The sequence below is a fragment of the Nesoenas mayeri genome (assembly GCF_963082525.1).
Source record: "Nesoenas mayeri genome assembly, chromosome: 20".
NCBI lineage: Eukaryota > Metazoa > Chordata > Aves > Columbiformes > Columbidae > Nesoenas > Nesoenas mayeri.
In genome coordinates, this window is record NC_137569.1 from 4,479,044 (window position 1) to 4,504,027 (window position 24,984).

Below are 24,984 nucleotides of genomic sequence, written 5' to 3' on the forward strand. Positions count from 1 at the left end.
ACTGGGGTTTCTAGAAGCAGAATAAATGAAACTTCACACAATGGAAAGAGTGTGTCTGTAAAGACACGGCTCAAGTTCTGTTCCTCTGAACCTTCCGCTTCTTGTGGTTACAGAACTTGCTGTGATTTTTAAAATTTTCAAAGGATTTTTTTTTTTAAGTTCCTTTTTACAGACACAAACCCAACAGAAGCTTACAGAAGTCAGCTATAATAAAAAATAAACCAGTTCCACAAATGGCTGTGAAGATAAAAACGCCAGCGCAGGAGGAAGTACCAGCCTTTGAGAAGGTACAAAAAGCAGCTCAGAGGAGGTGTCAGATCTAAAGCCAAAACCTCCATATTAAATGTAAATGGTTATCTGCTGAGACTCCTTCTCAGCTGTGCACAAACAGCATCTTCCTTCACACTATCCACGCTCACAAATTACATCTGATGTAATTTAACATGAAAGAAAAAAAGAGAAAAAGGTAAGGAAACAATCCCATATGCCAGGGAACAGTACCTAAACAAACAGGCTTCAAAATGCTCCCGTAATCATTTCCCCATTGCAAACAAACAGCTGAAGGGAATCAATCCCATACGGAACAACCTGATCAAGGCTTTTCCACGACACTTCTCGTGTATGGAACTTCATGTTCTGCCCCAAGATCCACACATCTGGTGCACAAACACGACTTTGAGAAAACCAGGGACTTATTTCTCTGTTAAAGAGTCCCATTCTCGAGAGGACACTGTAAAAATTGCATACATTTCAGCATCCCTCTCAGAAATCACGCTTTGGAGAGCAGTACAGATGTTAGTTAAATATGTGTTCCTGAAGCAAATGCCACTGACGAACTCTGTAACTACATGCAGTAGGAACAGGAATTGTTATCTTTTCCAACCCGTGTATGAATATTATGTCAACTTCACACTTCCACACCAATTCTGCTCCATGTATCCATCAGGGTGCATTAACATACACAAAACTGCAGGCTAAGAGGCTATTCCTAGAGCATTTCCAAGTGTAATAACCTCATTTCTCTCCTGTCAATGATCAACACACTAATCCAGCAAGAATGAAAACCCCTTGTCATAGCACCATTTAAAATGTCACTATTCTCTGTCAGTGAAACATTTTGCTCGCAATTCCAACTTTCTTCCTCATCACTTGTTCTACCATTTACTGGCAACTTCACTTCACATCAAATCAAATTTGTCTGGACGCGGGGAACAGCTCGGACTTAGGAAAACCGTTCCATTTAATCATCTGGCTGAGCAGGTTCCACACAAGCCAACCACCCACAAAACCAGGTGATTTCCGCTCCAACAAAATGCACCTCGGGACAGTGGGGATGTCACTTTGCGTGGCAAAGGGATGCAAGGGCAGCTGTTACCAAGGAGATGCTGATTCAGGTGTGAACTACAGGTGCGTCTCCCACTCTTCACTCCAGAGAGGCCTTGATTTGAAATAAAACAGGACAGGGAGGCAGGTGGGGACTCCGGGCTGAGGAGCATTGGGCCAGCCCAGGTGTATCAAGCTCTGGGCCACATCCTTGCTCCTGTAATGCTCCCAGGAGAGGGTCAGAGATGCCACAGCACGGGAGCGAGCGCTAAATTGCACTAGAGCACCAAAAAGTCAAGTAGACCATGCCTAATCCTGCACACAAGCTCCTGTAGGTGATACATACATATAGCTTTACCTCACAGCCACCAGACATTGATCAAGATGGACAAAGACAGGAGTAAAGCTGCGAGCGAGGCAGCTCCAGCACGGCCCAGCCTGCTCGGCAGCGATGCCGGAGCAGCTCCAGGCTGAGCGATTACGTGACCTCAGCTCTCAACCAGGGGCAGCCACACTTTGCTCAGCTTAAGGCCACAACTGTCCAGAGTCCACATGCTCCTTTCAACTGGGATGACCCTGAGCAGAGCGCTCTTTGCATCAGCAACATATACTTTTGTATTCAGTTTGTATAGCTGTTTGACCAACTTCTGAAGTCAGGACCTAAACCAGACATTGCCACCCTCCTTGGTGGTGGGTGTGCAAAGGAACACAGAGCAAAACAACATCTGGAGACCAACAATGCTGCAACAGGGAAAGTCCAGGCAGCACAGCCACTGCAGCTCAGGAACTTCCCATACCTGCTTCATTAGTTTTAATGCTCCCTGTTGGTCCCACTGCCCCCAGAGCTTTCAGGCGGTAGAACATAACGTGGCAGAGTGTCACAGTTTAATAATATGTTGTGCGAAAAAGCACTTCCCCCTGCTTATTTTAGACCTGCTGCATCATAATTTCCTGTCAGAAACAGAAAATCGATGTTCCCTCCTCGCTTTCTCTGACCTGCCCGTGACTTCACACACCTGCACCGTGTCTCCTGTCAGCAAGCTGTGCCCCTAAGGTGAGGAAACAAATACTTTGCTTGTCTGGAAACCTGCTCATCTGCACCACCCCTGCCCCACACCTTTTCCAGTCCTGCTCTTTTGAGATGAGCAAACCAGAGCTGCCAATAACATCCAGACACAAACTGCCAACGATTTATGCAGCAGAGTAATGAATGTTTTCTGCTTTGTTCTCTGCTCCTTTAAAGTAATTCCAAAATATCCTTTTTAGGCTATGGCGGGGTGTTGAAGTGATGTTTTAAAAGAAACAATTGATGAGACATCAACAGCTCTTTCCTGAATAGTAAAAGCTGATGTAGAGTCAATTGCTGTGGTGTTTGTTACCTTCATTGCACCCGTTGTCACCGTATCTCATTTCCCACACTAACACTCAGACATTCAGTATTATCTGGTCTCTGCAACTTCCCACAGCGATCCTAAATAATTTAGGATTAAGCTTTCCTTCGCCACATCACCATATTCAGAAACGAACAAACAAAAAAAGGCAGCAGAGATGGCTGTGAAGCTCCACAATCACCTCACTCCACCGTGAGCACCGATCATTTGTCCCTACACTTTCTTCGACACCCTTCAGTCAGGTTATAATCCCCCAAAGGGCCTTCCCATGCTGCTGCCTCTCGGCTTTTCACGGAGAACCTTGTCAGCAGTTTGCAAAGCCAAACCAGGGCTCTGGGAATCGCACCTGCAGAACAAGCTGGACCACGGGCGCACCCGAGAAAGAGGTCAGACCCTTTCCCCCTCCCAGCAGCGCAGGCCGAGGCTCTCCGTGCCCTTCCCCTCGCGTCCACCGGCTTTTCCTGCCGTGTCACCGATGTCCCACAGCCCCGGGGCCGCCGCGGGCTCTGTCACGGCAGGGCCGGGCAGGCGGGGGCTTCGGGCCCCTCGTGTCCGCGGGGGGAGCCCCCCCACCCTCTGCCCCCCGCCCGGGCTCCCCCGGCGCCGGCCGGCCCGGCTCCCCCCGCAGGCCCCACCAGGTCCCCGTCCCGGGAGCTCCCGCCGCCGCCAGCCCCACCCGGGAGCGGACGAGCCGCCGCTGCCTTCACCCCCCACAACCGGGCCCCGCGGCCCAGCCCGACGCCAAGCACCGGGCCGTCCTTAACGCCCTCACCAGGGCCAGGCCCGCCGCAGCCAGCCAGCCAGCCAGCCAGCCCCGGAGGCCTCGGAGCCGCCCCGGGCCCCGCGCGTCCGCGCCGTTCCCCTGGCAGCGGCCCCGTGGTTCCCCTGGCAACGGGCCCCCCCAACCCGCAGGGGATGACACGAACCCTGCCGGCCCCCCCCCGCTACCGCTCGCCCTCTTCCGGCCCGGCGCAGCCCCGGTCCCGCCCGGCGCGGCCTTACCCGAGGCGCCGAGGGAAAATGGAGGCCTCCGCGGCGGCGGCGGCGAGCGAGGGGGGCGGAGCAGACGAGCGGCGACCTCCGGGCGGGCGTGAGCGGCGCCACTTCCGCTTCCGGCGGCGGAATGGTGCCGCCGGTGCTGCTGCCGGTGCTGGTGCTGGCGCTGGGCGCGGCGGTTCGCGGCGGCTCCGGGCCCGTCACCTGCGGCTCCGTGGTGAAGCTGCTCAACGTGCGGCACAATGTCCGCCTGCATTCGCACGACGTGCGCTACGGCTCCGGTAACGGGACGCACATCCCCCCCTTTTACCTCCATACCGGGTCAGGCCGGGGCTGAGCGCAGTTGTCCCTCTCCGCAGGCAGCGGGCAGCAGTCGGTGACCGGGGTGTCGGCGGCGGATGACGGGAACAGCTATTGGCGGGTGCGGGGCCGCACGGCGGCCGTGTGCGAGCGGGGCCGGCCGGTGCGGTGCGGGCAGCAGATCCGCCTGACCCACCTGGGCACCGGCCGCAACCTGCACAGCCACCGCTTCGCCTCCCCGCTCTCCGGGAACCAGGTACCCGCCGGGACCCCGGCCGCACCGGGGAGCCCCAACTTGTCCCCTGGGCCCAGCCCCTTTCTCCAGGAACAATCGGGCCGCCCTTGTCACCCAGATCCCCCTTGTCACCCTGGACCTGCTGGGTCCCCACTGGGTTTTTCTTGTCTCCGCCAGTCCTGACTGGGCCCCCTTGTCCCCTGTGTCCCTACCAGTTCTGCCTTGTTCCCTGGTCCCAACTGGGTCCCTACCAGTCTCACCTTCTTCCCTGGTCCCTACCACATTCTCCCTGTCCCTACCAGTCCCAGATGTGTCCCCTGTGTCCCTGCTAGCTCTGTCTTTTTCCCTAGTGCAAACTGGGTCCCCCATGTCCCTACCAGTCCCACCTTGTTCCTCCCTCCCTATCAGCTCCTCCTTGCCCCCATCAAGTCCCAAAGAGACTCTCCAAGTCCCAGCTGAGCCCCAGTCCCACCGAGGTCCCCCACTTTATCCCCAAGACCCAGCCCTTTCTTCTGCCCCCACCCCTCCTTGCCCTCTGGGTCCAGCTCAGTGGGGTCCCCCCTCTCTTCACCCCAGCCCCAAACAAGCTGTTTTTCACCCGCAGGAGGTGAGTGCGTTTGGAGAGGCCGGCGAGGGCGACTACCTGGATGACTGGACAGTGGTTTGCAGCGGGACGTACTGGGCGCGGGACGGCGAGGTGCGCTTCCAGCACGCCTCCACCGAGGTCTTCCTCTCGGTGACGGGCGAGCAGTATGGGCGGCCCATCCACGGGCAGAAGGAGGTGCATGGCATGGCCGCCTCCAGCCAGAACAACTACTGGAAGGTGATGGAGGGCATCTTCATGCAGCCCAGCGAGGTCTTCAAAGCGGAGCAGTACCATGCTGAGTTGTGACGGACAGACAGACAGACTGACGCTGAGCCCTGTGGCATTTGGGTTGGCTCAACCCGGAGGACAGACCCTGTACCCACCTGGGTCTGATACACACCAGGGTGCAGAGCCCCAAATCCGACACAAGGCAGATCCCAATGTCCAAACCTGACCAAAAGCAGCGCCCAGCGTCCAAGATCCAACATGAAGCAGGTCCCCAAGTCCTAAATCCAGCCCAAAGCAGATCCTAATGTCCAGACCTGACCCAAAGCAGAGCCCAGCATCTGAGATCCAGCACAAAGCAGGTTCCCACATTCCAAATCCGGTACAAAGCTGAGCCAAACACCGGACATGAACCAGGTCCTCGTGTCCTAAATCCAGCCCAAAGGGAATCCTAATGTCCAGATCTGATTGAAAGCAGAGCCCAATGTCCAAGATCCAATATGAAGCAGGTCCCCAAGTCCTAAATCCAGCCCCAAGGCAGATCCTAATGTCCAGACCTGACCCAAAGCCCAGCCCAAGATCCAATATGAACCAGGTCCCTGTGACATAAATCCAGCCCAAAGTGCATCCTAATGTCCAGACTTGACCCAAAGCCAAGCCCCACATCCAGACCTGACCCAGAGCAGATTCCTAAACTCCACAACCCTTCCCTTGCAGCTCCCTCCAGCCAAGACCCCCCCACAGGAGCTGCACCCCACACTGTACCCCAAACCTCTCCCTGTGCGCGGCGAGGACCCGGGACCATAAAAGAGCTGAATCCTCTGTCGTGTGGCTGTTTGTGCGGGGCGTGACGGCGTCGAACGGTGCCGGGGGGGGGGCGGGCGGATCCGGTAACCCCCAAATATCCCCCCCAAATATCCCCCTCCCGGCCCCGGCGCGGCGCTGCCGCTCACTCCGGGCAAGCACCGCTCGGCCCCGCCGCTCGGCCCCGCCCCGCCCCTCCCAGCGGCCACTCCGGGTGCGCGGGCGGTCGGCCCCGCGGCGGCGGTACCGGGGAACGGGGGCACACGGGCGCTCACACCGGCCGGGGCCGCCATGCCGCTGCCCGCCGCCCTGCTCGGCCTCGTCGTCGTGGCGCTGCTCACCGGGCTGGCGCTGCTGGCGCGGTCAGGGCCGGGGGAGCTCCGGGGAGGGCGGTAACGGGGCTGCGGGGGGACCCAGGGGGGTGGAGGGGGGACCGCAGGGGTTTGGGGGGTAGCGGGACTTGGGGGGGGTGGGCTGTTAGGGTCAAAAGGGCGGTGCATGGGGGTCCGCAGGGGTTTTGGGGGGATGTCAGGGGGCCACGGGGGCTGCCAGGGGTGTGGGGGGACCCCGGGCTGGGGGTGATGTTTTGGGAGTGCGAGGGGGCTCAGCGGGGGTTAAGGGAGACAATGAGGGTTTTGGGGGTGTGAGGAGTTTGAGGTGGCTCAGGGGGCTGGGGGAGAGGTGGTGTGGGGAGCCTGCGGGGGTTTGGGGGGTCCTGAGGCTGGGGGGGGGTTGTGCGGGGCATTATGGGGGGTTGGGAGGGGTGTCAGAGGCTTGGGGGCTCACAGGAGTCCTGGGGAGCCTGCAGGTGTTGGTGTGGGGTGTCAGGAGGTGTGGGGGTCCAAGGGGACCCTCAGGGCTGGGGGGTGACCCTGCAGGCTCTGTGCCCCAGACTGGGGCTCTGCCCAGGGAGCCCCATCCAGCTGCGGGTGCTGGAGCTCGAAGGGCAAAGCTGGTCCCTGCCCCAGCCAGGGGGGTGACCCCGGCCGTCCCCTGTCCCCGCAGGTGGCTGGCGTGTCGCCTGGCCGTCACCTGGTGCCAGCAGAAGCTCCATGCGGAGCTGAAGATCGGCTCCTTCGGCTTCTTCTGGGCCCAGAACATCAGCCTCAAGTTCCAGCGGGAGCAGCAGACTGTGGTGGGTACCGGGGCGAGGGGCTGTCACGGGCACACAAGGACAGGTGGGACACTGCGGTCCCTTCCAGACTGGCACAAAGTCACTGCAGCCAAGCTCCTGTCATGCAGCCCTGTAGCTGCTGCCAGGCCCTTCCTGCCATGGCCAAACTCGGGGTTTTTGGGTGCTCCCCAATTCTCCCTGCATGACGGGAGCACAGCAGGAAAGTCAGGATGAGCATCACAAGGCAGCACCAAGTTGTTTTCTCTCTGACCCGCCTGTGCATCCTTGCAGGAAATTGACAACGTTTGGATCTCCAGTAAACTGAGCCGGGAGCTGCCGTACGTACCCCCACCCCAGCTCCCTCCCTGCGCTCTTTGGGGGGTCTGGCTCATCCCTGGTCCCACTGACTGTGGTTCTGCTGCCTTTACACCTTTCTGCAGTGCCTGTGTCCCTGTGGTGTGCTCTGTGTGGGACTAAAGCACCCTTCTTCAGGGTGACACCGTCTTGTGGATGTTCTTGTGCTGGTCCTATGTCTCCTTGGACGGGGAGCAGCCCTGGTGATGGGGCTGGGTATGCCATGTACAGCCTCTTGTAAGAGCTGCCCATGCTGTTCTTCCACAGGCGCTACTTTGAGCTGTGTTTGGGTGAGGTGCGAATCCGCACAGATCTCCAGAAGGGCCCTGGGTTCCAGCCAGCCATCCCGGAGGCTCCCAGAGAAGCTGATGGGAATGAAAGCAGAGCAGACCTGACCCGTAAACCCTCCCTGCTGAGGCTCCTCAGCCAGGTGAGACGCTGGCTCGGTGCAAGGCTGTTGTGGGCTGTGCTGCTGTTGGATGTCCCTCATGGTACCTTCCCCCCCAGCTCTTTTCCATCCACATGGACTCCATCAACGTCATCGTTCTGCATGTGGCCACCTCGGAGTCTCTTTGGCACATCCAGGCCAGCAAGACCCGTCTCCTCCTGAATGGTGATGGGAAGAGGTAACGCTGTGCTCACATCCTGCTCTGTTCCCCCAGCCCTGGGTCCCAGGGGACAGGGAAGCTTCTCCAACCCCAGCCAGGCTCCCTTGTGTCTCACCTCAGCAGCATCCCATGTCACCTGTGATGTGACACATTAACCTTCTCCAGGGGTGGCTTGGTCTCTTTTCCCTTCACGGGAAGCTCGAGTTGTGTAAATTTTGAGTTGCTGCACTGTGCACGGAGTTAGGAAGTGCTCTGCTTTTGGGAGGACCTGAAGCAGGGACTTGGGGTCCTGGTGTCCCCCAGAGAAGGGGTGTCAGGGGCTTGGTTTGGTGACAGCAGGACCCGTAGGCTCTGTCTGTTCTCTTCCCTCCCCAGCCTGACCTGCGAGGTGAGCCTGACCAAGGTGAACAGCAAAGTGCTCCGGAGCAGCCAGCTGGTGAGTGCCGGGGAAGGGAGAAATTCAAAGACCCGTTCCAGCCTGTCCCCGAGGCTGGGCGATGCTGCAAGGTGCTGGGCTCTGCGCTGTGCCCAGCGCTTCACCTGCAGCACGCACCGTCAGGGAGTTGGGTGATTGCTGTGCACCCCGTGTCCCCGTGCAGGATGACACCTGCCTGGCAGAGCTGGCCCTGGCGCTGTCCCTCTCGCTGGAGTTCAGCAGCAAGTGGCGGCCGGTGGGCGTCAGGCTGCGTGTCCAGACGCTGCAGGCAGAGCTGCACGAAGGGCTCTTCTCCAGCCCGCTGCTGCACCGTGTCACTGCCCAGCGCAGCAGCGCGGGGGAACAGCCCAGCCCAGGTCAGGGAAGGGACAGGGACAAGGACAAGCCCTGAGCAGGGGCTGGCAGCCCCCACAGCCTTCGTGTGATGCTGTGTGTCTCTCTCCAGGCCCAGGGGAGCCCCTGAAGGCCCTGTCGCTGCTGAGCAGGGACATGCTGCAGCTCATTCCCAGGAGGGTGGAGGTGAAGCTGGAGAACACCAGCACGGTGCTGTCTATGAACAGCCAAAAGAGGTAAAGAGGCAGGTGGAGGTTTTCCTAGCCCAAACCAGCGCTGGGGACAGGGACTTGGGGACAATTATGCCATTCCCTGCTCTGCCAGACTGCAGAGAGTGAGTCCTGGAGCCCACCCCAGTGGGAAGGACAGAGCTTGGCCTGGGGCTGGGCTCCTGGGAAGCAGCAAGGGATGTGAGCTGGTTCTCTGGCAGGACAGCCCGATGGGATCCTGTGCTGATGGGACGAGAGCACTGGGCTGCAGCCAGGCACCAGCTGGTGTCTTTGTGCCAGCGTGCTAGTCAGCTGGGGACGAGAGACAGGAAGATGGGGGACGTGACAGTGTAGTTCCCTTCTGGCTGTGACTCCCCACTTCTTACAGACACCTCACCTGGAGCCTGAAGCTGCTGCAGTTTCTTTATCAGCGCGAAGAGGAGCAGATCCCGCTGCGCAACTTCACACCCACCTCAGACCTGGACCAAATGAGTGTAGAACTCCAGCTGGAGGGCAAGTAGCCAGGAGGGCACCCCTGGGACAGGGCTGCTGCCCCCACCACCCCTCACTTCTGCTCCTCTCTCTCTCCAGACGGCCTTCTCCTCTCCCAGAGCCGCCAGCGCATTGTGTGCCTCAACTCCCTGAAGACCAGTGTGCAGGTGAGTGAGTGCTGGACACACTCCTGGCCCCCAGAGCGGGTGGTTTGGTTCAGCTCCTGGCACGAGTTATTTTTTGCCACCTGGCCCCTCTCCCTGCTCTAGGTCACAGCCATTGACCTCTCAGCTGCTGTGCTGCTCAACACGTGCATCATCCACTACCGCCACCAAGAATTTTCACACTGGCTGGGCCTCTTGGCACAGGAATATGGGTGCCAGGCGGTGCCTGTTCCCAGCCAAAGCCACAAGGGAAGGTAAATTTGGCCTCAGCACAGCTGCTGCTATCTCAGCTTGTTTCCTTTTGCCTGTCGCGCTCTGGCAGGGTTCCTGGGCACCCAGCACCTTCTCTGCCCTGCTCACAGCCCGTGGGACGGGGAGGCTGATATGGAGCGTGGCAGGTGATCGAGGAACCCCTGTGACATGCAGTGTTCTCAGTAACAGCCTGTCCCTGCTTGTCCTGTGCAGGAGCTATCCCCAAATCATAGCGCCCATCATCCTGTCTGCCTCGCTGTCCAATGTCAATGTGTCGGTGCAGCTGGGGGACACGCCACCCTTCGCCTTGGGCTTCAACTCCATCTCTGCAGGTACAGGCTGGCATGTGCTTCCCAGTGTCTGTGTCAGGCCAGGGGCTGTGACCCTGGCCTGGCTGTGTCTGGGTTGTCCCTGTTTAGGGACGGCTGTGTGTGCAGCAGTGAGCTCTGCGGGCACTCACCCTCCTCTCTGCCCGCAGACTACCAGCACCTGCGACCGCAGAGTGTGCATCAGAGAGCCGTGCTGGCCGTGGACCACCTCTGCTGGCGTGTGGGCAATGACTCGCACATCCAGCGTGCCCCGCATCCCCCCAACATGCACGTGTGGGGAGAAGCCCTCATCCTCGACTCCTTCAACCTGCAGGTGAGGGGTGAGCCGAGGGGGCGAGGGGTGGCTCTCAGCGGGGAGCTACCTGTCTGCAACTCCACACAGGTGTCACAGGGACACGTGGTGGCATGGGGACATCCTGCAGCCTGAGAGTCATTGTCCTGTCTGTCCTTGTAGGGCAGTTACAACCAGCCCCTGGGCATGTCCAGCACCCAGTCGGACACACTTTTCCTGGACTGCACCATCCGGGGATTGCAAGTGGAGTCGTCAGACACCTGCACCGAGTGCCTGGCCAGGGTCCTGCCCCTGTTCTGCCCACAGCCCAGTGGAGCTGAGCTTGCCAAGAAGCCGCCTTCTGCCTCAAGCGAGCCCTGGGGGCTGCTCTGGAAGGTGGATCTGAAGGTGGAGGATGTGAACCTTTTCACACTCTCAGCCCTGGTGGGTAAGTAGCATCCAGGGTGACTGCACATGGCCATCCTGGCACAGCCTGTGCCCTCAGACGAACCTGGCACGTCACGATGTGTTTTCTCCGTGCCTCCAGCACTGACATGCCATCTCTTCAGGTGCCCTGGAGCTGCGGCTGGACACGCTCACCGTCCTGGGGAGCGCCGAGAGCTGTACCGTCAGTGTCCAGGGCATGGTGCTGGCCTTGGTGAAGAGCATCACAGAGAAAATGCAGCCATGCTGCAAAGCTCCCGCCATCCCCAACCCCATGGCCAACCTCCCCATGCTCTCTGTCACCTACCACAGCAGCATCCGCTCCTTGGAGGTTAGTGTGACCCTCGGCTTTCTGCTTTATCCTGTACTGGTGGGGCTGGGCTGGATGGGGCAGGAGTTGGACTGGTTGGCACTGAAAGGTGCTAGAGAGGAGAACGGGGCCGTGCTGGACCCGGCAGTGACCTGGTACCTCCTGGCTCTCTCCACTCTAGGTGCAGTGCGGCGAGGGGCTGGCGGTGCTGTGGAGCCCCCCCGACCACATGCACTTGTACCATCACACCCTGGCCACCCTGCAGTGCCACCAAGCCTTGCAAAGCGCACTTGGCCATGGGACACCTGCCTCCCTGTCCCCAGAGAGCCCAACATCCCACTCAGCTACCCCGACTGAGCCACCGGGGCCTCTCCAGCCAGATGGGACCCCCCCCAAAAGACTGCTGTCCCTGTCACTGGAGCTGAGCTCTGCCAAGCTCACAGCCTTTGTCTCTGAAGCCAACTACATCAGCCTGGCTGCTGAAAGGACCTCGGTGAGCTGGCACGGTGGTGCCCTGCACGGCTACTGCCCCGAGCTGGCCGCCGGCTTTGACGGACACAGCATCTTCAGCTTCAAGGAGGTGGAGGTGAAGCTGCTGCCGGAGCTGGAGGAGGTCATCCTGCACCGCTGCGCCTTCCCCACCCTCCGCACCCTCCGCAACCGCGGCTGGGCCTTCTCCTTTGCCAGCGTGACCATTGAGTTCCCCTACCAGTACGACTTCTCCCACACGCTGGATGCTGCCGTGGGGGTGCAGAAGTGGCTGAAAGGTCTGCACCGGCGCGGGCAGCCCACCAGCGCCGCGCTGCCCCCCGACCTCCTGCTCAAAGTGACGCATTTCTCCTGGGTCTTCCTGGATGACGTCTTCGAGGTGAAGTTACGAGACAACTACGAGCTGATGAAGGACGAGAGCAAGGAGAGCGCCAAGCGGTTGCAGCTGCTGGATGCCAAGGTGGCCGCGCTGCGCAAGCAGCACGGGGAGCTGCTGCCCGCCCGCAAGATCGAGGAGCTCTACGCCTCGCTGGAGAAGAAGAACATCGAGATCTACATCCAGCGCTCGCGGCGCCTCTATGCCAACACACCCATGCGGAGAGCCCTCCTCACCTGGACCCTCGCCCACTTGGAGCTGGTGGCCATGGCTGACGAGTCCTTCCATGGCACGGAGAGGGTTTTGGAGCAGATGAGGGACGTGGACAGCGTCAGCCCGTTCCCTCCCGAGGGTTTGGATATGGTCACTCAGTGGTGCCGCATGATGAAGGGCAGAGTTGGCAGCTTCTTTGGTGAGTTACTTCACATGAGAGTGCCTGTGGAGGGCAGCACGGTGCCTGCATGGCCTGGGCTCCCAGCTCTGGGTCCTCAGCACAGGACAGACATGGACCTGCTGGAGAGGGACCAGAGGACCCACGAAAATGATCCGAGGCTGGAACAGCTCTGCTGGGAGGACAGGCTGAGAGAGTGGGGGGGTTCAGCTGGAGAAGAGAAGCTCTGGGGAGACCTTATTGCGGCCTTTCCATACTTAAAAGGGGCCGATAAGAAAGATGGAGACAGACTTTTTAGCAGGGCCTTTTGTGATAGGACAAGGGTGATGGTTTTAAACTCAATAGGAGATTCAGGCTGGATGTGAGAAAGGAATTTTTTTTACACTGAAAGTGGTGAGAGCCTGGCCCAGGTTGGCCAGAGAGGTGGTGGATGCTCCATCCATGGAGACATCCCAGGCCAGGCTGGACGGGGCTCTGAGCAACCTGAGCTGGTGAAGATGTCCCTGCTCATGGCAGGGGGGGCACTGGATGAGCTTTGAAGGTCCCTTCCAACACAAACCATTCTGTGATTTTTGGATGTTCAAGGGAGTGGGAAGGGTGTAGAGATGTGACAGGACAGTGGCTCCTGCTATGGCCTAGAGTGGGGGAGCAGGGCAGTGTCCCTTTGCTGCCCGTCTCCCAGCGCCCCCTCTCCCCGCAGTGCGGATCCGGGACTACCCTCGCTACCTCTTTGAGATCCGGAACTGGCAGCTCTCGGGCCGGCTGATCGGAGCCGAGCAGTGTGGCCAGCCCTGCTCCCGCCGCCGACAGGTCCTGAAGCTGGGGCTGCCCTGGGGGGACGCGGTGGTGGAGAGGAACATGCCACCCTTGAAGTTCTACCACGATTTCCACTGTAAGAGCAGGAGGGCTCTGTGCCGGGGTGGGGATGGGGTTGCGTGGGTATCCAAAGGGCTGAGCCAACCTCTGTGTCCCCAGCGGAGATCTCCCAGTACACCATCGTGTGGGGACCTTGCTGGGACCCGGCCTGGACCCTGATCGGACAGTGCGTGGATCTCCTCACCAAGCCTTCAGAGGACCCTAGTGCCCCATTGCCCTGGTGGGACAAGAGCCGCCTTCTCTTTCATGGGGACTGGCACATGGACATTGAGCAAGCCAACCTGCACCAGCTGGCCACCGAGGTGGGTGCCGGGGGGTCTGGGAACTGAGTGCAATGTGAAGCCAACTCACACCTGCCTCCCCCATGCTTGTCCTTGCAGGACCCCTACAACACCACGGAGAACATGCACTGGGAATGGAGCCACCTCTCCTTCCACTGGAAACCCGGGCAGTTCGTCTTCAAGGGCAACCTGGACGTCAATGTCCGGACAGCCTCCAAGTGCGTGTGGGCCTGGGAGTGCGGGAGTTGCCACCAGAGCTGGGTAGGTGACCGGGGTCTTGTTCCCCATCCAGGTATGACGACTGCTGCTTCCTGCACCTGCCCGACCTGTGCATGACGCTGGACCTGCAGTGGCTGTGCCATGGGAACCCCCACGACCACCACGGCGTGGTGCTGCGCTCCCCCGAGTTCCTGCCCGAGGTGCCGCTGGGGCAGCAGTACGATTCCTACCGTGCCTTCCGCTCCGAGAACCTCAACCTCTCCATCCGGATGGACCTGACGCGGCCCAGCGAGGGTTGGTGACAGCACCCCGGGGACTCCCAGGGGGACGGGACAGGGCGTGCTCGTTTAGGGTTGGGTGCTGCCATGTCCCTGCAGTGCTGACTGATGGCTGGTGTCTTCTCAGAGCACTCCCAGCCCCGGATCCTGCTCTACAGCAGCACCCTCCGCTGGATGCAGAATTTTTGGGCCACGTGGACCAGCGTGACGCGCCCCATCTGCCGCGGGAAGCTCTTCAACAACATGAAACCCAGTAAGAAGAAGCTGGGGCAGCATTACAAGCAGTTGTCTTACACTGCGCTCTTCCCGCAGCTGCAGGCAAGTTCTGGGGGTGGGGGTCTGGTGTTACCCCCCCAGCTCTGCCTGCGCTGCGCTCTCAGCCCATGCTCTCTGCTCCCTTGCAGGTGCATTACTGGGCCTCCTTTGCCCAGCAGCGGGGGATCCAGGTGGAGTGCTGCCAGGGGCACATCTTCACTCGTGGCACCCAGCGGCTCATCCCACAAGGTGGGTGAGGGCCGCCCTGGCAGTGTTTCCAGGCAGGGCAGGGCCCCCGGCTGACCCCTGTCCCTGTCCCCCAGCCGGCACGGTGATGCGACGCCTGATTTCGGAGTGGAGCATCACCCAGATGGTGAGCGACCTGAGCCAGGTCACCGTGCACCTCATGGCCTCCACTTGTGATGAGAACGCCGACCACCGGCTCGACACCCTGGTGAAGAAAACCCATCTGCTGAGCCTCTCCTCCCTCACCTACCAGCGGCACAGCAACCGCACGGCTGAGGAGGTACTGCTGCAAACGCACGGGGCACAGCAGGTGTAACCCAGCCTGTGCTGGCCTGGTGGCATCTCCCTGTGACAAGGGGACCTTCGTCTTTGGGTGCAATGGAGGAGGGATTTGCCTGTAGAGGAGACAAACCTGCAGGGCCTCTCATCTCCCAAGTGCCTGGCCAAAGGGATATCTTGTTCCAGCCACAGTGTCCCTGGTGTGGGTCCTGGGTGAGGGCTCTGGGGTGGTTCCCCTGGCTCTTGTCCCCACACTCTGACTGTGGGGTCTGGAGTGAGTTCAGAGAAGGGAACGGAGCTGGGGAAGGGGCTGCATGGAGCACAAGTGTGATGGAGCGGCTGAAGGACCAGGGGGTTCAGCTGGAGAACAGGAGCTGAGGGGAGACCTTCTTGCTTTCTGCAACTGCCTGAAAGGAGCTTGGAGCATGGGGGGTGTTGGTCTCTTCTCCCAAGTAACAAGCAATAGGATGAGAGGAAACGGCCTCAAGTTGCACCAAGGGAGGTTCAGATTGGATATTATGAATAATTTCTTCATGGAAAGCGTTGTCAGGCATTGGAACAGGCTGCCCAGGGCAGTGGTGGAGTCTCCAGATGAAGTTCTTATGGTTTAGTGCTGGTGTTGGTTCAGTGGTTGGACTCTATGATCTTGAGGGTCTCTTCCAACCAAAATGATTCTGTGATTCAATGGCTCCCAGCTGTGTGTGAGGCCCGTGGGCAGGGGCTGGGGGTGACCTTGCCATGCTGAGCTTCTGACCCTCCATGCCCAGGAGCTGCCCCTGCGGGATGGGGACGATGGTTTCCACACACACCAGCTGCACTTGGTGGACCTGCGGGCGTCCTGGACCACCACCAACCGGGACATCGCCTTCGGCCTCTACGACGGCTACAAGAAAGCGGCTGTGCTCAAGCGCAACCTGTCCACTGAGGCTCTGAAGGGGCTGAAGATCGACACGCAGCTCCAAGCCAAGAAGCTGAAGCGGGGCCCGCTCTCTGCTCACTCTGTCCCTGCCAGAGTCACCGTTCCCATCACCAGCGGCCGTCCCGAGAGAGCCTCCTCGGGGGGTGAGCGAGGGGAAACCCAAAGCCGTGCCTGCCCTCACCTCGTCACCCTCAGCCAGTCCCCCCACCGCCTCACATTGACCTTTTCTCCTTCCCCAGGTGCCTACATGCTGCAGAAGCTCATTGAGGAGACAGACAAGTTCGTGGTCTTCACAGAGGAGGAATCGGGGGCGAGCGAGCAGCTGTGCGGCATCGCTGCCTGCCAAACCGACGACATCTACAACCGCAACTGCCTCATCGAGCTGGTCAACTGCCAGGTACCTGCCTGTCCCCACGGCCTCGCTGAGAGAGGGGCCGTTCCTGCCCCAGAAGGGCTTGTCTGCCCCCCAGGGTCTCTCTCTCCCCACAGATGGTTCTGCGCGGTGCAGAGACGGAGGGCTGCGTGATTGTGTCCGCTGCAAAAGCCCAGCTGCTGCAGTGCCAGCACCACCCTGCCTGGTACGGGGACACGCTGAAGCAGAAGACGTCCTGGACCTGCTTGCTGGACGGCATGCAGTATTTCGCCACGACAGAAAGCAGCCCCACTGAGAGGGAGCATGGGCAGCTCTGGCTGGAGGTGAGCAGCTGTGGGGGGCTCTGGGGGACAGGTAGTGCTGGCAGTGCCCTGGCCAGGGCAGGAGAGCAGGGACAGCCAGCTGTGCCTCCTTGCGTCCCCAGGTGAAAAATATTGAGGAGCATCGGCAACGGAGCCTGGACTCGGTGCAGGAGCTGATGGAGAGTGGGCAGGCGGTGGGGGGCATGGTCAGCACCACCACAGGTAATGCCAACCCCAAAACTACTCATGTGACCCTGGCCTGTTGCCCTGTGCCATGGGGTCCCCAACATGCCAGGATGTGGCATGCAGACCGTGGTCCCCCTGCCTGTTCCCAGACTGGAACCAACCCTCAGAAGCCCAGCAGACCCAGCAAGTGCAGAGGATCATCTCTCGCTGCAGCTGCCGCATGTACTACATCAGCTACAGCCACGACATCGACCCGGAGCTGGCCACGCAGATAAAGCCCCCCGAGACTCCCGTCAACCAGGAGAAGGAGGATCTGCTGAAGAAACAGGAGGGTGGGTACCTGCAGGCAGTATGTCTTGGAGGGTCAGAGCTCTGGGCTGACCTACTGGTGCTGGTTAAGTCCAGGGATGGTCTGTCCTGGCCCCGCTGAGGTCAGAGGGGTGCGTATAGGAGGGTTCCACAGCCCCATGGCCATTCACCAGATGATGCTGGACATGCTGTGGCTGCTGGAGCCGGTGTAACCACCTTGGCTTACTCCCAATCCCTCTCCATCTCTGACTGCCCCCGACATGCATCCCATTTCTGGCCACACTGAGGCCCCACTTGCCCTTTGCATGTCCGTGCAGGAGCTGTGGATACATTCACGCTGATCCACCATGACCTGGAGATCTCCACCAACCCTGCACAGTACGCCATGATCCTCGACATAGTCAACAACCTGCTGCTGCATGTGGAACCCAAACGCAAGGTACTCACCAGGCTTCTGGTGACCATGTCTCTCGCTGCACCCAGGGCAACCCTGACCTTCCCCGTCCCTCTGTCCAGGAGCACAGCGAGAAGAAACAACGGGTGCGCTTCCAGCTGGAAATCTCCAGCAACCCTGAGGAGCAGCGCAGCAGTATCCTGCACCTGCAAGAGGCCGTGAGGCAGCACGTCGCGCAGATCCGGCAGCTGGAGAAGCAGATGTACTCCAACGTGAAAGTGAGCCTACATCCCAGCAGGGCCTGGCTCTCCGGGGCTCCTGCTTTGGGACAGAGGGTGCTGAGGGTTGTCTGTCCTTCAGTCCTTGCAGGATGACAGCAAAAACGAGAGCTTGCTTGACCTCAACCACAGGCTGCAGCAGCAGCTGAGCCAGGAGAAAGCTGACCTGCAACTGGAGAGCGAGGAGCTGAACATCCTGATCAGGTAGGGGCCATCTTTGGTTTCCCCAGCGTTGTGTCGCACTTACTCCAGGGGTCCCGCATCTCAGTGCTCCCCTCTCTGCTGCAGGTGCTTCAAGGACTTCCAGCTCCAGCGAGCTAACAAGATGGAGCTGCGAAAGCAGCCGGAGGACGTGAGCGTGGCACGGAGGACTGAGTTCTACTTTGCCCAGGCACGCTGGCGCCTGACCGAGGAAGACGGGCAGCTGGGCATCGCCGAGCTGGAGCTCCAGCGCTTCCTCTACAGCAAGGTACTGGGGTGGCTGGTGGCGCCCGCAGCCCCCGAGCCAGGGACCAGGACGTGCGGGGCTGACGGGTCTGTGTGTGCAGGTCAACAAGTCTGACGACACGGCCGAGCATCTGCTGGAGCTGGGCTGGGTCACGATGAACAACCTCCTGCCCAACGCTGTGTACAAGGCAAGCGGCAGCCTTGTGGAGCAACCCCGCACCCTGGGGACCCAGGGGTGGCCTGTCCTCACCCGGGCCACCCATCCTCTTCCCTGCAGGTGGTGCTGCGTCCCCAGAGCTCCTGCCAGTCCGGCCGGCAGCTGGCACTGAGGATCTTCAGCAAAGTCCGGCCGCCTGTGGGAGGCATCTCCATCAAGGAGCACTTTGAGGTGCCATGGTCAGGCTGGGAGGTGACAGTGTCTCTATGGGACACGGGCAGCGTGTGCCCAGCTCTGACGTGCCTCTCTCCCCGCAGGTGAATGTGGTACCCCTCACCATCCAGCTCACCCACCAGTTCTTCCACAGGATGATGGGTTTCTTCTTCCCTGGCCGCAATGTGGAAGAGGAGGAGGTGGGGGATGAGGAAGACAAGTCCAAGTTGGTGACAACAGGTGAGTGGCTCATGCTCACCCTCCTCTTCGGATGTGATGTCCCTGGGCAGCTCTGGCTGCGTGGCCAGGATGTGTTTGGAGGCAGCTGCTGACGGGCCATGTGTTGGGGAACAGGGACGTGTGGTCTCCCTTGTGGGCAGGGAGCCGTTGCGGGGGGGTCGGGGTGACAGCTGTCCCCCAGCCGGACACCAGCCACCGCTCCCCACCCTGTTTGTCCCAGGGATCCCTGTGGTGAAGCCACGGCAGCTGATTGGGGCTGATGACTCGCTGGGTCCAGGGAAGGGAGTCGCTCAGGGACTGAATCGGACATCAGGGGTCAGAAGATCATTCCGAAAAACACCCGAGGTACCTGCTGCTGCCTTGAGGGGGGAAGGTGGGAGAGCCCGCCTGCGGGGCCAGGCTGTTCTCCCTCGGTGGCAGGGCTGGGCAGCCATGTCCTCCCCAGCGTGCCTGTCTGTTTTCTCCTGCTCCCTCCCACCATGAGGATTCACATCCCTTACAACCAAGCACCTGCACTCTTGATGTGATCCCTGCAGCATCTCATTTTCCTAACACTGTGCCAGAGCTGCTCTCACCTCTCCTTGGTGAAGCAATGCCATGGCCTAGTGCCCAGCTGTCCCTTCCCCGCTGGTTCCTGGCTGTGTCCCCTCTCCTCCCCTTCTGCTCACGGCTTCTGCTCTGTCCCCAGCATCCTGTGGATGACATCGACAAGATGAAGGAGCGTGCGGCTATGAACAACTCCTTCATCTACATCAAGATCCCACAGGTGCCGCTCTGCGTCAGCTACAAGGTGCGGGGCTGGCGGGACGGGACGTGCTGGGAGGGGAACATCATCCCACGCTGCCTGACACCCCTGTCACCCAGGGCGAGAAGAACAGCGTGGACTGGGGCGACCTGAACCTAGTGCTGCCGTGCCTGGAGTACCACAACAACACATGGACGTGGCTGGATTTTGCCATGGCGGTGAAGAGGGACAGCCGCAAAGCCTTGGTGGCACAGGTATGTGGGACCCCATCTCGCGGTCCCTTCTTCCTGCTCACGGGGGGTGCTGGAGCTGCTCTGCCCAGGACAGCGGTAACCCCATGGTTGCAGCACGTTCTCGAGCCGGAGGCAGCCAGGCTGGCTCGGCAGCTCAGACTCTCACCTGTGCCGAGGGGCCTGGGTGCAGCCGTGGAGTGCTGAGCCCCCTAAATCCTGGGACAGGTGATCAAAGAGAAGCTACGTCTCAAGCCGGCGGCAGGCGCAGAGGCCCGGGGGAAGCTGGAGAACAAATCGGACGGGACCATCCAGCAGCAGGAGGAGGATGAGAAGGCGCGTCTGCTCATCGGGCTGAGCGTGGGCGAGAAGAACCCCAGCAAGAAGTCGATCTTCGGCAGGCGCAAATGATAGCAGCACCCGGCTGGCCGGGAAGGGACTGGGGTGCCCCGTGCTCCCTGACTCTGGAGGGACACCCCTATGCCTGGGGGGCTGCCCTGCTCTGTGCGGTGATGCCCAAGGTGGGGGTTAGCCATGCGCAGGCCCTTGGCAGCCCTGTGGCTGTGGGGCAGGGGTGCAGCAGCATGGGTGTGTGCGGCACAGCGTGCTCTGGGCCGTTTTGTGGGGCACAGCCCCCCCTGTGCCAAGGGTTCCTGCGAGCTTCCCCCCTCCCTGCTGTGCGGGTGCTGGGCCTGGCCCTGGGGCCCCGTGAAGCAGCAGGATCGCTCCGGGCTGGGAGAAAGGGGACCGGGAGAGAGTTTAAATAAAGAGTTTTTAATTTGGAACAGTCTAGGGTCAGTGGTGCGTTACTCGCCTCCCCATTCACCGTCCCCTCCACCTGCTGTGGCTTCACCCCCTGCCCTTCCCTGGGGGGTTGCTATGGGCACCTGCTTTGGGGGCCTGGGGTTCTCTTGCAGCATCCACATAGCCTGGGGCTCAAGCCTTGGTGCTTGTCCCTCTCTGGTCTCCGTGAGCCCGGTGGTGGCCGGGGCTCAGCAGGGGCTGTGGGTGCCCCACCAGCTGCCCCGGGGCAGGAGTGCTGCGGCAAGTGGGGTGCACAAAGGGAGGAAAAGTGGCTGAAACGGGAACCCCAAATTGTGCAAGGGCTGTCCCAGAGGGTGTGCTCTGCCCAGAAGCACGGGGGGTCAGTCACGGGTGGGTGTCCCGGGATGGGCACCCGTTGCACGGGGGAGCCCCACTACAGGGTTGCCGCGGTGCCCGGCCCCGGGGCGGGGGGTGGTCGCGGCGGGCGGGGCGGGGCGGGGCGGCGGGGTTATGTAAGGCGGCGGATTACCGGGGCCCGGGGCGCGGCCGGGCGGCGCCGCGATGGGAGCAACGAGCAGCGGCCCCGGCCCAGCCCCAGTGCGGCCCCCCGAGGTGCGTGTGGGGCGGGGGGGTCTCCTCCGGTCCCGGGCACCCCCCATCCCGGAGTTCCCCCGGGGTCCCCCCGCCGCCCCGCTGACGCTCCCCCCTGTTCCGTAGGGCCGCGCCGTGGGGTCGTGGGTGCGGGCGCTGCTGGGCCGCGCCGGGCCGGTGCCGGTACCGGGGTCGGTGCGCGCCCTGGCCCCCCGGGGACCCGCCGAGGAGCCGCCGCTGCCCGGGTGGCCGCTGCCGCAGCTCGTTTCGCTTTTCCTGCCGGAGTTCCCCGTCCGCCCCTCCGCCCGCCAGCAGCAGCTCAAGGTGCCGTCCCGGGGCCCCCATCCTCCCACTGGGATCCCGGTGCATCCTAACGGGGACCCTCGACCGTCCTCCCGAGGAGTCTGCGGATCCCACCGTGGCAGCCCTGAGCACCCCAACGGGTCCCCTCGCACCCCGTGCCAAGGTCCCCTCACGTCCTCCCAGGGTCCCTGCACGTCCTCCTGGGTACCCTCACGTCCCCCCGGGGTCCCTGCACCTCCTACCGGGATCCCCCAGAGCCCCGAGCATCCTTTCGCTCCATCCGTGCATGCCGTGCCGCCAGCCCGGGGTTGCTGACCGTCTTACCGGCTCTCCTCGCCCGCCGTGCCGGGTCCCTGAGCATCCTACCTGTGTCCCTGGCTGTCCCCCCTAGTCCCCTTCTACCCCAGCTGGGTCCCTTTCTACCCCCACCGGGTCCCCGTGCTCTGTGTCGAGTCTCTGTGCATTCTATTGGGGTCCCTCTGCGCCCCAATGGGGTTCCCTGTCCCCATAGTATCCCCATATGGGGTCCCCACTCATCCCACTGGGGTCCCTGTTGGGTCCTCCTGGTCCCCATGTGTCCCCATCACCCGTCTGGGGTGCCCTCTGCCACCTCACCCCCCACAGGACCCCACACTCTACACCCCAAACCTATCTCCATGGGGTGCTCAGACCCTGCTGCCCCTCACCCCCAGATCCTAGGGTTTGTGGCCAAAGGCTCCTTCGGGACCATCCTCAAAGTGCTGGACTGTGGGCGGGAGAAGGTCTGCGCTGTGAAGGTGGGTGCTGCCCCCAGGGCCCATGGGTGCCCCTACCTGCCCTTGGTCCCCCCCTGACATCCCCTTGTCCCCCCAGGTCATGCCTAAAGTGGAGGTGCTGCGCCGTGATACCCTCAAACAATGCAAGGAAGAAGTCAGCATCCAGGTTAGGGGGGGCCCCAGCCCGTGGTGGGGTTTGGGGTAGCCATGGGGATGGCAGGAGGCCACTGAGGCTGCAGAGGAAAGGTGGCAGGAGCAGGGTCCCCAACCCCCTCTGGCCCCCCGTCCCGGGGGCCACTCACCCTCTCTGCTTTGTGTCCCCAGAGACAGGTCAGGCACCCGTTTGTTCACGGGCTGGGGGACAGCTGGCAGGGCCAGCGCCACCTCTTCATCAGTGAGTGACCATCTGCCCGCGGGCTCGCCCCAGCCCCCCCGCCCACGCACGTGTCCCCGCTGCCTGCACACGTGTCCCCGCACACGCGCACGCTCCCCCCGCGCTGCCCGCTGCCCTGCGGGGATCCAGGCGCTTGGCTGCTGGCGCCCACCCTGCACCCACCATGGGGACAGGGATGAGGACACAGGGATGGGGAAAAGCCACAGCAGGGCAGGGACCAGTGTGGGGGTGAAAGAGGCATCCTAGCCCCTGCATTGCCCTGGTGGCCCTGATGGCTGTGCCACCTCTGTGCTCACAAAGCTTGTGTGTTCCCTGGGGACCACGCCACATTGGTACCTGTGTGGCCATGGTGCCTGTGCCACCTTGGAGCTCATGTGGGCCCTGGTGCTTGCATGATCCTAGTGCCCACAAGGCTCTGGTGCCCATGTCACTGTGGTACGTGTCCCTGGTATTTGCATGCTGCAGTGTCACCTTAGTACATGGTCCTGGTGCCCATATTGATGCTTGTGCCCCCTTGGTGCCAGTGTGGTCCTGCTTGCTGCTCTTATGACTGTAGTGCTTCCTTCACCCTGGTGAGTGGCCACAGTGCCCATGTCACCTTGGTGCACAGCCCCAGCGACCCTCCCAGCCTCCCGTGCCCATGCCACCCTGGTGTCCATGCCCCTTGTGCCAGCCCGTCCCCATGGGGCAGCCTGTGAGTAAGGCACGTCACCCGTGCCCGCAGTGTGCACCTACTGCAGCACCGGAGACCTGCACGCGCTGTGGCGTGCCGCCGGGCGCTTTGCCGAGGCCACCGTCCGCCTGTTTGCCGCTGAGCTGGTGCTAGTGCTAGGTGAGTGATTTGCCATGCTGGGAACAGCCACCACCATCCCCACTGCTGGCGACATGAGGGCAGGGTCAGCCATCCTCAGGGGGTGCTGGTGCCATGGGGGTGGCAGTGGACACTGTGCCCAGAGGGGATCCTCTGCGCTGACAGCTCTGTCTTCTCCCCAGTGTACCTCCATGACCTGGGCATCATGCACAGAGATGTGAAGGTGGGTGGCAGCAGGGCCGGGGGGCTGGAGGATGGTGTGCGGGGTCTCTGAACCCGCTGACATAGAAAGGCCACTCCAGCTCCTGTCTCGTTTCAGATGGAGAACATCCTCCTGGATGAGAGAGGTAAGAGTCTGGTGGCACTGGCTTGGGGACACCCCATCCATGGGGACACCCCATCCATGGGTCCTCACGTGGTGCTCACCCCACAGGACACCTCAAGCTCACTGACTTTGGGCTGTCCCGGCACCTGCGGTGGGGTGAGCGAGCCCATACCATCTGCGGTACCCTGCAGTACATGGGTAAGGGGGCAGCAGGGGGCTGCGGTGGGGAGGCACGGCCCCCCACGTGCTCACCCGCTCATCCCCGCAGCCCCCGAGGTGCTGAGCGGGGGGCCCTACAGCCACGCAGCCGACTGGTGGTCCCTAGGAGTGCTGCTCTTCGCCCTGGCCAGCGGGGAGGTGAGGACTAGGGTGGGGATGGGGGACAGGGGCACCCCATGGAGCCCCTAAATGTGCTCCCTGCCCCCCCAGTTCCCTGTGGCACCAGCGGGGGACCACGTGGCCATGCTGGAGCGTGTCAAGCAGAGCAGCTACGAGAGCCCACCCGCGCTCAGCCCCGCGCTGGCCCGGCTGCTCGCTGAGGTAACCCTCCCAACCCTCCCACCTGGATGCTGAGGTCCCCACTGGGCCCCCCAGGCTGGATGCTGAGGTCCCCACCACTCACTGTCCTCAATCTGTCCCCAGCTGCTGTGCCACAACCCCTTGCGCCGTCTGCGCTACCTCTATCACTTCCAGGGTCACCCCTTCTTCCGCGGGGTGGCCTTCGACGCTGAGCTGCTGCAGAAGGACCCAGTGGCGGTGGCAGTGGCCCCACGCCCCCCCGAGCAGCCCCCGCCCGACCCCGCCACCTTCGCTGACTTCGACTGTGACCTTGCCGCCCCCCCGGGCCGGCCCTGGCCTGGCTGAGCCACCGCGACCAGGACCCCCGGCATCGCTCAGGGACTTTCCTCCCCACCCCAGCAGCGTGTTGGACCCCGCTGGGCTGGGTCCCTCCGTACCCCAACTCTGTACCTCGCACCGCGGGAGCAATAAACCCGAGAGCCGCGGGCACCGCTGCGGATGCTGCCCTGACTCCCACGGGACTCCCGGGAGGATGCGGGGGACTGGTCGCCCCTCTTCTAGAGAAGGGGTCGGGGAAGGTCTGGAGAGCCGTGCAGGGCTGATTCCCCCAGGGGAAGTTTGACCCGTTTTCCCCCAAAAAGGCTGCGCGCCCCCTGCGCGCCCCGTGCTTGGCGCTGCACGCGCCCCTACCGCGCGATGCCGCGAGGGGGCGGGGTCGTGACCTCGGCCACGCCCACTTCCCCGCCCACCACCGCTCATAGCCCCGCCTCTAACTGCCCTCTCCGTGAAGTGACGTGTACGCGGAGCAGCCAATCAGAGCGGCGCGTCGTTTTCAAACGGGCGGCGGCAGCAGCGCGCGGGG

General features: G+C 61.7%; 4 protein-coding genes across 5 annotated transcripts in view; 3 read left to right on the forward strand and 1 right to left on the reverse strand.

The window, feature by feature from the left end:
• The window catches only part of SUPT6H (SPT6 homolog, histone chaperone and transcription elongation factor), a 26,161-nt gene extending 22,396 nt beyond the window's left edge, over positions 1-3,765 (reverse strand). The window contains exon 1 of the mRNA XM_080357237.1: positions 3,717-3,765. The gene's annotated coding sequence lies outside the window, so the exon portion shown is untranslated. The remainder of the gene's footprint in view (positions 1-3,716) is intronic.
• Positions 3,735-5,853, forward strand: SDF2 (stromal cell derived factor 2; the record flags this gene model as incomplete). The annotated part of the gene is given in 5 exon segments (XM_080357238.1): positions 3,735-3,762; positions 3,765-3,805; positions 3,808-3,991; positions 4,070-4,266; positions 4,850-5,853. Coding segments are annotated over 5 exon segments (738 nt in total). The 3' UTR covers positions 5,138-5,853.
• Positions 5,854-6,109: 256 nt separating this feature from the next.
• BLTP2 (bridge-like lipid transfer protein family member 2) lies at positions 6,110-20,438 on the forward strand. 2 transcript variants are annotated; one of them, XM_080356882.1, is made up of 39 exons: positions 6,110-6,222; positions 6,866-6,995; positions 7,266-7,312; positions 7,596-7,758; positions 7,836-7,954; positions 8,312-8,372; positions 8,536-8,728; positions 8,818-8,941; positions 9,303-9,427; positions 9,506-9,573; positions 9,676-9,824; positions 10,036-10,154; positions 10,301-10,464; positions 10,606-10,870; positions 10,992-11,197; positions 11,358-12,453; positions 13,133-13,324; positions 13,408-13,610; positions 13,689-13,807; positions 13,882-14,102; positions 14,214-14,404; positions 14,491-14,590; positions 14,665-14,867; positions 15,634-15,928; positions 16,025-16,182; positions 16,275-16,481; positions 16,583-16,682; positions 16,796-16,978; positions 17,273-17,394; positions 17,472-17,627; positions 17,710-17,831; positions 17,916-18,096; positions 18,176-18,262; positions 18,352-18,462; positions 18,549-18,684; positions 18,905-19,029; positions 19,373-19,474; positions 19,549-19,683; positions 19,888-20,438. In XM_080356882.1, exons 1-39 carry the CDS (start codon positions 6,152-6,154, stop codon positions 20,068-20,070), a joined length of 6,732 nt encoding a protein of 2,243 aa, XP_080213008.1. In that variant the 5' UTR covers positions 6,110-6,151; the 3' UTR covers positions 20,071-20,438. The 2 variants fall into 2 exon arrangements, with proteins under 2 accessions (XP_080213008.1, XP_080213009.1); XM_080356883.1 differs by lacking the exons at positions 6,110-6,222; positions 6,866-6,995; positions 7,266-7,312; positions 7,596-7,758; positions 8,536-8,728 and having other exon boundaries at positions 7,946-7,954.
• Positions 20,439-20,985: 547 nt separating this feature from the next.
• Positions 20,986-24,467, forward strand: RSKR (ribosomal protein S6 kinase related; the record flags this gene model as incomplete). Its single annotated transcript, XM_080356956.1, has 12 exons — positions 20,986-21,036; positions 21,142-21,339; positions 22,011-22,094; positions 22,171-22,239; positions 22,398-22,467; positions 23,192-23,299; positions 23,461-23,501; positions 23,598-23,625; positions 23,712-23,801; positions 23,872-23,960; positions 24,033-24,143; positions 24,246-24,467. 12 exons carry the CDS (start codon positions 20,986-20,988, stop codon positions 24,465-24,467), a joined length of 1,161 nt encoding a protein of 386 aa, XP_080213082.1.
• Between the last annotated feature and the right edge of the window lie 517 nt (positions 24,468-24,984).